Source organism: Aspergillus tubingensis (genome assembly GCF_013340325.1).
Source record: "Aspergillus tubingensis WU-2223L DNA, scaffold_8, whole genome shotgun sequence".
Lineage (NCBI taxonomy): Eukaryota > Fungi > Ascomycota > Eurotiomycetes > Eurotiales > Aspergillaceae > Aspergillus > Aspergillus tubingensis.
Window position 1 is genome coordinate 671,090 of NW_023336282.1, and position 11,059 is coordinate 682,148.

Below are 11,059 nucleotides of genomic sequence, written 5' to 3' on the forward strand. Positions count from 1 at the left end.
TTTCGGTCCACTTTCCGAGTAAGAGATGCTGGATTACTACCATGATGGAGGTAGGGCACCCAGGTGTCGAGGGAAATCTTTCAATGTAGTTGTCCCAGTAGTCCTATGAATATATATCGTAAAGAGGTAAGGGCATTAGCTTGTTGACGTTCTGATGTCTGCTTTTCCCCCCTGTGTAAGTCGGAGGACCAGGGGTGAAAACATAGTTCTGATGACACGGCACGTAGCATGTAATAAGTTTAAGAGAAGCAACTTAAGTGTAGGCCAGTCATTGCAAAGTCTTTCCTCGGAGATTGAAGTACATCGGTTGATGCAAGCCTACAGAGCTCATTCGCGTCAGCGTGCAGCTTGCAACTAGGTTTGCATGTAGAATCAACGTGGAAGGAGGTTGGCTGAAAAACGCCTTTATGTGAAACTTGTTAGACTTGCTGGCTACAAGCAGTTGTAGATGGCATACGGACGGAGAGCAGAGTTGCAGAGAAGAAGGAACAAGTCGGAGACGCTAAATGGCGATCACATGTGGAGTCAGAGATCGACCCCTGTTCATCCCCGTGACCCGCTGTGGATTCATGGCTTGCTACGGTGATTTTCTTACAGTTCATTTTACGTGATAGATGTGATTGAAGGTATATTTTGAATTCAATTTCTAATTGTTACCGCGACTTCTAAAGAAGCCAAAACCCAAAAGGAAATGCCAATGGTATTTTCCCCGCCGGCCGGGGTAGGCCACACACATGGTAGTGGAAGATTCAAATGACCCATGATTGGAAACGCAGCACGCCATGCAAGATATCAAAAGCAGATAAAAGGAAATGGAAAAACAGAATGGGAAACAATTTACTGAGGCACCGGACCGGCCGCAATGACCTCGGGCGTCGCTTGGTCAGCGTACTTGCCGAAGTTGTCGTTGAACAGCTTGGCAAGCTTGTTGACCTCGTCGGAGAAGTTCGTCGAGGCGGTCCAGCTGTTCTTGGGGTTGAGGAGCTCGGAAGGAACACCGGGGCAGGTCTTGGGAACGTGCAGGTTGAACACATCGTAGGTCTCGTACTCAACCTGGTTGAGGGAGCCGTTGTGGATGGCGTCCAGGATGGCACGGGTGTACTTGAGAGGGCAACGCTTACCACCGGTGGTAGCGCCAGCACCAACCCAACCGGTGTTGAGCAGCCAGGCGTTGGCCTTGTGCTGCGAGATCTTGTCCGCCAACATGCGGGCGTAGCGCATGGGGTGCAGGGCCAGGAAGGGCTGGGCGAAGCAGGAGGAGAAGGTAGCCTGGGGCTCGGTGACACCGTCCTCAGTACCAGCCATCTTAGAGGTGTAACCCGAGATGAAGTGGAACATGGTCTGCTCGGTGGTGAGCTTGGAGATCGGGGGAAGGACACCACGGGCGTCGCAGGTGAGGAGGATGATGTTCGAGGGGTGCTTGTCGGACAAGCAGGGGATCTTGGCGTTCTCAATGTACTCAATGGGGTAAGCACAGCGGGTGTTCTCAGTAAGGGTAGAGTCGTCGTAGTTGACAACACGGGAGATGGGGTCGAAGACAACGTTCTCGAGGACGGATCCGAAGCGGATGGCGTTGAAAATATCGGGCTCCTTCTCGGCGGAGAGGCCAATGCACTTGGCGTAGCAGCCACCCTCGATGTTGAAGACACCACGGTCGGTCCAGCAGTGCTCGTCGTCACCGATCAGGGCACGGTTGGGGTCGGCAGACAGAGTGGTCTTGCCAGTACCCGAGAGACCGAAGAAGACGGTCACGTCGCCATCCTTGCCCTCGTTGGCCGAAGAGTGGAGGGTCAGGACGTTGTGCTTGACGGGCATCTCGTAGAAGAGGACGGTGAAGACACCCTTCTTCATCTCACCAGCGTACTCGGTACCCAGGATGACCATCTCCTTCTCGGCGAAGTTAATGGCAACGGAGGTGGCGGAGGTCATACCCTCAGTGAAGCGGTTGGCGGGGAAAGAACCAGCGTTGTAGATAACGTAGTCGGGGTGGAAGTGCTTCAGCTCCTCCTGGGAGGGGCGGATAAGCATGTTGCGCATGAAGAGAGCATGGTAGGCACGGGCACAGACGACACGGACGCTGATGCGGTATCTCTCGTCCCAGCCGGCGAAACCATCGATAACGTAGATGCGGTTACGGGTGTTGAGGTAGTCGACAGCACGCTCACGGTTGATGCGCCAGACCTGCAAATCGGGATGCCGTTAGTAACAGTCCGGATCATGGATGACGTCATCTGGAGAACCCCGACCAGGCGCAACCTGGTGAAACAAGCATTCTCAGGAACACAACCGGACAAAACCCAAACTTTTGTGTCGCACAGCAGTCGCAAGATCAAAAATGCCTCAAAAAGTCTATAATGAGGCATTTCTTTCCTCCCGTCGTGCTGCCAGAAAAGCTTGGGTCCATGCCAGCTGCGGAATCATGCAAGGGATGATCCTCATGCGCGATATATTGCACTTGCAGGAGAACCAAGAAAAAAGAAAACAACGGAAAGCACGTACATCAGGAGTCATGGGCTTGTTGACAGGTCCCCACCAGACATCGTTCTCGGAGGTCTCCTCCTTGACGATACGCTTGTCAGAGGGAGAGCGACCAGTCTTAGCACCAGAGTAGGCAGTCAGGGCACCGCTGGAGGTGATAGCGGTACCAGTCTCGTAGACCAGAGCATCTTCGTAGAGAGCAGGGACAGCAGGGTTGGCAATCTATCCTGGTTAGCAAGGGTTAAGAAACATTGCCATAGGTGAGCTTACAATAGCAACGCGGTCATAGTCAATGTGGGCGTGTTCGTGAAGCTCTTCCTCGAGCTCAGTGTGACCCTTGCCCGGCCTGGAAGGTCATGTTAGCATCGATCTATACCAGGCAAGGTCATGGCATGATATGCGACGCATTGCGCGAGTGGTTGAGGGTAACCCCGAGCAATGCGACAACATATCAAGAAAGGAACGGGTAGATAGAAGGAGAGGACAAGACATACTGAACACCACCAGGGTGCAGAGCAGTGCGATTCACCGAAGCAGCAACCATGTTTCTTAGTGAGGTAGAATGATAGTTATTATTTCTTTGTTTTGCGAGTTGCTGTTGGAAGAAATCTGAAGCAAGAGGACCAGGTTCGGCGGGGGAAACGGGGGGTATATGAATGTTTGTCGCAGGACTCATGATGGGAGATCCAATACGCCTGAATGTGTGGAATCGCAGCTGGAAATGTTTACTCCACCGTTCCACGGAAGATGTCGGGGCAGCAGACCGCGTCTCGACGGCGATGGTTATCGTGAAGAGTGGAAAAGGAAGACAAATGCCTCGAATCGAAGCCCGAAAAGTTCCGAACCCCAGGATGTGGGCACGAGGTGGTCCCGGAAGGGATGACGGATGCACCAACTAGAGTTGAGCAAATAACACAAGCTTCGGAAACAGGATCAGAGATTTGAGGCGGTATCACGGATAGCGCGTCAGGGGATGATGAATTAATGTCTCATCAACGGCACTAGTGGGAGTTGGTACGCAGGTTTGGAGTGGTTTGGAGTACAGGGATAGACGCTTAAGCTGCTAGTGATGCAGAGTGGGAATTCGTGGCCCCGGCGCTACGGGAACGAGGTATTTATTATTATGTGATGGTCTTGGAGCCTGCCGCGCGCAGCCACCACCGGATCATCGAGTGAATGGATGCTGCAAAGCGTTCATTCAATTACAATTTACTCAGTTCCAAGGACAAAAGGACCGTCTACTCTTTCTAGCTGGCCGAACAAATAACAATGGACGTAGGGAAACGGGTAGATGGAACGAGTTGGAGTGGTGACGTTGAATGAGCTCAATGCAAGAAGACGGAGTCTAGAGGCGATAACTAAAAACTCCCATAGCTAGACTAGGGAAATTGCGGGGGGAAAGCAGTTTTCTTCTTTTTTTTTCTTTTTCGGCTAGGAGGGCTGGACTATACCCGACCAGGCGACTCGTGTGTAATGCATTGCCAGGACTGGCTGAGAACTGACCCATAATGGAGACAGAGTTAGGACTGCATTCAAGTCTGGGCCCGACCAGAAAAGCAGAAGCAGCGATTGCGAAAGGAATCTTTCCGAGTGACGAAATGCCGGGGGAGAATCTCGGGTTCCCCTCGTCCGCACTTTCCCGCTTCCGGTATCATCTTAGTCATCCCCTTCCCGAAACGTTCCTGCCAGCCACCAATCAGCATCGGCATGTGCGACCGATGGACAATCCAACGTCACTCTCATGGGCAGAAGATATTGCCGTCTTTTCGGGCTCGAGCATTATTTTCGGGTGAGCTGTAAATTGAGGCAAATGAGAGCTATCAGCTGGATCCGAGTCACATTTCTGGGATTTCATGTCATACCGATGCGGGTTTTTGCCATCGTTAACCCGCTACGTGGACCCTTGAAGGATGCCCGTCCGGTCTCCTTACTGCAGTAATATCCCTCATACATGAGTCTCAGTTCTTATCTACAGACGGTAGGTTTCAAATATGAGATGCATAGGAATTTGAAATTTCATTCTATTTTGCTCAGTAGATAAGAAAAGGGGCTACCGACTCTGTAGCAACCACGATAATTGCACATGATAGATCAACTTGGCCCCTTTCCGAAATCCCAAGAATATCCGAGTTGCCGCCCCCGGCTCTGGTCAGGTGCCTGAAAGAACCCCCATTTTTGCCTCCCACGCGGACAATCAAAGGAATGGCGTATGACGACTTAGCCAAGAGCACCTAGCCCGGGATGTTATCACGGTAGATAGATGCGACGGAGAAATCGTGCCCTGGCATTGGAATCAGCCAAGATGTCATTGCGGTGTCTTTCCCCTATCGAGCCACAGCAGCAATCTGTACCCCGCATCCGAGGAGTGCCGGGGCCACGCGGGCCTTTCCCCGGATGTTCTCGTCCCCTGGGGGTTGTCCGATTCCGGCTAGAGCGTAGTTAAACGCTTTTCCGGTTTGTGGATTCGGTAGTCTGATGGTTGGAGAGGGGTTTGTTCGAACTATTGATGGTGATGGGCAGTCTATACGAGTGTTTCTGAACATTGTGGCCTCCCATCGCAAAAGAGTCACCTGTCCTACTCTGTGCTTATGTGTTACCTATCATTGGGTTTTCGTGTCGGATACGAACTGCAGTTCGGCTCCTCTAACGGGTTGTTAGCTTCCGTGCCTAATTCGATACATCTGCCTTCACCGACTTCTTTGCCACCACTTCATACACCACTTCATACATTGAGGCCCTGCAATGCATTTATTTGCAGTCTTTGTGTTATTTTGGAGTAGATGCTGTCAACGTAGAAGAGAACTAAGGCCGCAATACTTGTATTTAGCCAGTAGCTTGGGTATCAAGTTTACCTTTATCGGTACCACATTATATATTTTCCTCCGCACTAGACACCGGAGGTCGTAAACACGACATTCAACTCCACATAGGAGTGGCGTACTAGCATTGATTGCAGGCAGCAGAAACATGATTCAGTCGGATCTTCTACTGGCCAAAACAGAAATTCTTATTATGGCATAAAGTACAATTATCGAAAGCTAGCTCAACTAGTACGGTGGAGGAAGCGCAACCTGGCGAATTGAAACAGTCTTCTCCAATTCCCCCTGTGCACATGACTTATTTCTATATTCGACATAGTGATATATATGGAAACAATCATCGAGTTGAAGGATTCAGCTGGATTTAGCAAGAACTCCAGACCGAGCTAGTCTGAAAAGTAGCTCCAATCGTTCATCTAGACCGGCTACCACTATTTTGTCTCTTCCTGATTAAGACATCTGCCTATGTTGTGTGCGCGTGATGGTTGTTTTCTCGGTGCCAATCCATGTTATCCACTTGCATCGGGTTTTTCTTACCAGTTCAGGCTAGTGTGGACACCTGCAGACTGCACTGACAGGTAGCTCCTGTGTGCATGCTGCATAGACTACGATAACCCGAGAAGCTTTGCTGTCACTTCGCGAGTTACTGTCAATCTGCAGGAGCAAATTGTATCTGCTAGATATATTGTGAATTGTTCGACATACTGTGTGCAGTGTCTCTCATTGTAGTTTTGTCCACACCCTCTTGTCTCCCAATGATACTTTTTGGAAAAATCACTTGAGCTGAGTCAATCTAATGAGTAAATTCTGCTTTGTTAAAGATCCGACTGGCTACGATACCTCATAGTCTGCTCTCATGGAGAAGAAATCAAAATATTAGTCAAGTCCTTCGGCAAGACTCATAGCATCTGCCAAAAAATCAGAATACAAATCGGAAGTGGCTCGGTGAATCACGGGATATCAGTTGACAAAAGAAACTCAACTTATATAGTGAATCCGAAAAAGGAAACTACTGATTCAGGAAGGCCACAACCATCCCGCATCCAGACCTCCAGACTCGTCGGTATTCGAAACCTATTACATGCAAGTCCAGTAACTGCAAATGTTACAAGATTAGTCAAGTGTTGCATCTTCAGCTCTTGGCCTTCGCAGAATACTGTCCATATTTGCGTATAGCAACCAGCTAGACAAGTTTCTCTGATGGCCATCAACAAGGTCGAGACAACTCGTCCAGATATCGATTCCTGGCTCAATAAGCTACCTCTTCGACAAGGAATGACATACATCTCATCTAGCACAATCCCAGAAGCAATTTGGAACGCCATGTCCGTCACTAATCCTGAAACTTCGCGTCTCAACCGCGATTGCAACCAGAGTCCGCGCCTGCCATGCCGTGTAAACGGCTGTCCGGCCTATATATAAACCACAAGGTTTATTCCACCTCGCTAATGGCTAACATTGTGTACCTTGAGCAGCTAGTGTCCTCAGCAAGGTAAGCAGTACTACATTCTGTCTGGCTTCACTTCAGCAACAACTGACGAGATAGGCGCATATCACTCCCAGGGATCAGCTAACCATAGCGCATTATGACAATCTCATCCAGAATTGCTTCTTTCGCATCAGCGTTCATGTTTAACCCCAACAACAACAAAGGATTTAGAATAGGGTCAATGAGAAGCTTCCGAGTGCCCGCACAGCAAGACAATAAATCCACAGCATCATTGCATCTGACTTAACGGTCCACAGATCGCAGGCCTGAAACAAGTACCCCCGTCTTTCTATAAACTATCTAAACCATCTCAACCCCAATGCATTCCACTCTCCTCACTACCACTAACTTCACCCTGGAATTTCCCCAAGGAGCTAAGCCCGCAAAGCTGACTTGAGCCAGACCATTTTATGGCCTCCCGTGACGGCGACATGAGCATTCTCAGCACGAGAGTCTAGGATCTGAACGTGGACAATGACTGGGCTGACTGCGATGTCCCCTGGTAAGGGTATTTCCCTTACTTTCTGTCCCAAGCAACAAGTCTAGCCCTGCATAGTCCTGTTAGGCCTATTTTCCTGACTTGACCCGATCTAACGCAGTACGCTGAAAGATAAGGAACGCTCTCGAGGTGATGCCCAGCTTTCGGTTCTTATTGACAATACGACGGCGGATTCCTCAACGGACCTGGTAAGGGATTGGCTTTGTCATTACTAAGTTTGTGATGATGAGTGTGAAAGTCTGGAGTTGTGATATGGAGTTGGAGAAAGAGACCGAGGGAAATGGATCTCTTATGGACGGTACGTATTGTCTGGCAATTATGGTCAACATATTTTCTGTTCCACAACTCGACAGTGAACCCCTGGGGTTTCCACTGCCACTCCATTACTACTATACACTTCAAGGCAACCAAAGAGCACACCATATCCCATAACCTCTTAACTATTGAACCAGGCAACATTCGTCGATCACCCACCACCCCACTCACATGCACAACACTCGATAGAAGATCATCAACAATATCACCACATACACATCATCATCACGATACAATACCCAGTCCCACCACTTCACAAATGAATTCCTAATGCACACCAGCTAACCAAGACCCTCCCATGACTTATCACCCACAAAAGCAATTCTTCACAGAAAAAAAACAAAAACAATCATCTGCGTCGTGCACACTCGCTTCTTGTCTTATCAAACAACCCCAGTAGCCAATCACGTCCCGCCGATCCCGCATCAGGCGGGGCAAAGTACTACTAAGAAGAATATCACGCGCTCGCCGTGGCGGGGTTTCGCCAGCACAGCACAGCCAGAAATGCGTGAATCATCGCTGAGGGATTAGTCAAGAACTATTTATTTATCTATTTGTAGCTTCCCCTTTCTTCTCTTGCTTACTTTCTACGTACATTATCGAGACTCTGCTTTCTAGCTTCATACACATTTAGGTGAGTAGAAGGAGGAGACTTGGTTATTTTCTGATGACGATAAGCAGGATATTTATTGACTGACTAATGACTCATAGTTAACTTCATTTCTCTCCACGAGATTATCACCACTCATCCAAACTATCAAAATGGCCGGTGCTCACCAAGCTTGCCCCTCCTGCGGCGCTGCCATCCCTGGCGAGACCAAGACCTGTGGATCTTGCGGAAAGGTACGTGGTTCTTTGTTCTTTTCTGCACAGTAAACGGGACTATTCGCTAATTACAATATTTCATGATAGACCTGCCCTGTTTAAACTACCTTCGGTGTCGATCTGGAGATGATATATGGCGTTCATGGGGTTGTGGGTGTGGGGATGTGATAAAGTAGGCGAAGGGACGGGGTGTGGCTGTATAATGTGTTGACGAGTGATGACGACGACGACGATGAATATAAGATGAGATGAGATGAAATGAATCAATGAACTAGAGATGATTGCTTCGTTCTTCGTAGAGGTACAAAATCACACCAAATCTCTCATATCCACGGTTCTAATCGACCGACTGAACTGCGTTGACAGGCGCTCTATACTCCGATCGGGACTCTCTTCTCTCGATCGAAGCATGGTTTCCGTGTCCTCTTTGTCTTCCTGTTCCTGGTCGTTTTCGCTCTCTGATGGCCGTGAGAACCGGTTGTTGAGGACCATCGAATGGCGTTGGGGGTTGATTGTGCTGTTGTTAGGGAGAGGTTCGTTCTCTGAGAGAAGGACGACGGTGACTGGGTGGTCGCAGATACGGGGTACGTTGAAGATGCTGTAGAGGGCGTTGAGAGCTGGTACTGACAGGCCGTGGACTACAATGGAGAATAGGACTAGCCAGTAGACGACTGTATGTCTATCAGTTAGAGATTACCTGCGGTTTCTGAGTGCAAGATGCATACCTGGTACCATCGCGGCCGTCATGCTGTTAATTTCCTCGTCGCTTTGTCCCGGCGGAGGGAATAGTCGACGAGTGTACTCGACGTATGAGACCGCGCCAATTCCTATATATGTGTCTTAGCATGAGATGATCGGAGAAAGGTATTCAAACTTACCGATTGGCCCAAAGTGTCCTAGGAACAGTGCCTCTTTCCAGTCGCTGCAGACCTTGGGCATGAAGCGATATCCCACCAGAATAGCTGGAATGCGACGAAACACCAAGATCAGGAATCCCAATGCAAAGAGCTGCCAGAGTGTTATCCCCGTATCATGGGGACGTTGGAAATATTCCCACGGCATGGTCGCCCCCAGGAACATGAACGCTGCGAAATTCAGCAAGGTCTCCATCGTCGAGTTGAACGAATCATGTCGAGCTTGAATCTCTTCGTGATAAAGACCATTCCAGTTCAAGACACACCCAGCGACGAAGCAGGCGAGTGTCTCGTCGGAACCGAAACAGCCACACGTGCCAACAAGGAGCAATCCAGTTGCCGCTGGGACAAGTGTGAAGCTTTCATGATCAATCCACCTGTGCTTGACCGCTTTCTTCAGCAGCTTCTGGGACACGAACCCTACGAATGCACCGTAGGCTGCACCTAATAGGATCATGTACAAAACTCCTTCAATAGCCCAGTGTTTGAGCGCCACGCCTGCGCCGCCGCCAAAACGTCCGACTCCAGTTGTCCCGAGAACATCTGGGACTCCTCGTTCCAGGTCAAACTCTTCCAAGCTGAGTGTGTTGGCCGGGGCTTCGGCGTATCGCAAGAATGAGACTCCGAGTAACAAGAGGGGAAACCCGAAGCCGTCATTGCCACCTGCTTCGGCGGAGATGAACTCTCGTAGTGGGCGGCGGACGAAGTTGTCAGCAAAAGGGCCTTTCGCAATTGCCTGGGACAGGACTGGATCTGTGCATGTTACACAAGCGCTGATGATGAGTGCTGAGAGCTTTCGTCGGGTGATTAGTCGCTCCAGTGCTAGCACAGATAGAGGCAAGGGTAGACATACAAAGGAGATGTGCGGGATCACAAGCTTTATGCAGGCAGAAGTTGCGAGCCATGAGATGGTCATTAATGGTAATAGGCAGATGATCATCTCCACCATGCGTTGCCTCAGGTATTTCTTGGGTAGTTCATATCCCACTTTGACTAACTGAACGCCAATGACGAGACGGGTCAAGCCCTGAAAGGTCAGCACTGTCGCTTCCAGTATTTACCCGGTGGTCTTACATAGGCTATCTCGCTGGTCTCGTTGGCACTATCACCTCCCCATTGAGAAACGGTCAGTAACTTAGCACCAGCTGGCCCAAAGCAGATGCCAACAACGAAGGCAGGCACTGGGAGGATCAGTATCGCGTCCTTTGATGTAGGATGTAGAATCATACGGGCTTCACCAAGATACCATCTTTGTTTGACCTTCAGGGAGACGAAGCCAAATAGGAGAATGTAAAGGCCTCGTAAGGGTGTTAGCTCCCCACTTAAACCATATGAATATGGATCGCTTCCCCTCACCTGTAACAGAAAGAACGAGATTGAAGTTGCTAACGTCAAGAAACGGATGCAACATCCCTGCTAACGCAAAACAGCTGTTGACTGGGTCCGGCTGGGGCAAACAAGCCTCACTCCCAAGTCGAGTTAGAAAAATCGCGCATGGATCCTAACAAAGATAGATACTGAGGACCATCAATCATTCAAAGTCAAGGTCTGGGAGACTGGTGTAAATGGGTTATTTGTGCCGGTCAAAGATACCAGTCAGATTCTGCCCTGGCTAGGGTAGAAAGTCGGGGGAGGCCGCCTGTTCATACAGCACGGCCAGACCATCAACGAACTCCTGGTCACCCCTTACTATACTGTACAAGAGCCTGGTGCTGTCACA

At 49.7% G+C, this 11,059-nt stretch overlaps 2 protein-coding genes across 2 annotated transcripts; both read right to left on the bottom strand.

Annotated features, from left to right (window-relative positions):
* Positions 1-837: 837 nt before the first annotated feature.
* On the bottom strand, positions 838-3,022 carry acuF (phosphoenolpyruvate carboxykinase PCK1; the record flags this gene model as incomplete). Its single annotated transcript, XM_035501675.1, has 4 exons — positions 838-2,181; positions 2,500-2,700; positions 2,749-2,824; positions 2,973-3,022. The coding sequence occupies 4 exons, from the start codon at positions 3,020-3,022 to the stop codon at positions 838-840; spliced, it is 1,671 nt and encodes a 556-aa protein (XP_035357568.1).
* A 5,712-nt stretch (positions 3,023-8,734) lies between these two features.
* On the bottom strand, positions 8,735-10,750 carry AtWU_06567 (putative plasma membrane antiporter; the record flags this gene model as incomplete). The annotated part of the gene is made up of 7 exons (XM_035501676.1): positions 8,735-9,096; positions 9,151-9,252; positions 9,304-10,132; positions 10,193-10,366; positions 10,414-10,520; positions 10,569-10,637; positions 10,696-10,750. 7 exons carry the CDS (start codon positions 10,748-10,750, stop codon positions 8,735-8,737), a joined length of 1,698 nt encoding a protein of 565 aa, XP_035357569.1.
* Positions 10,751-11,059: the final 309 nt, after the last annotated feature.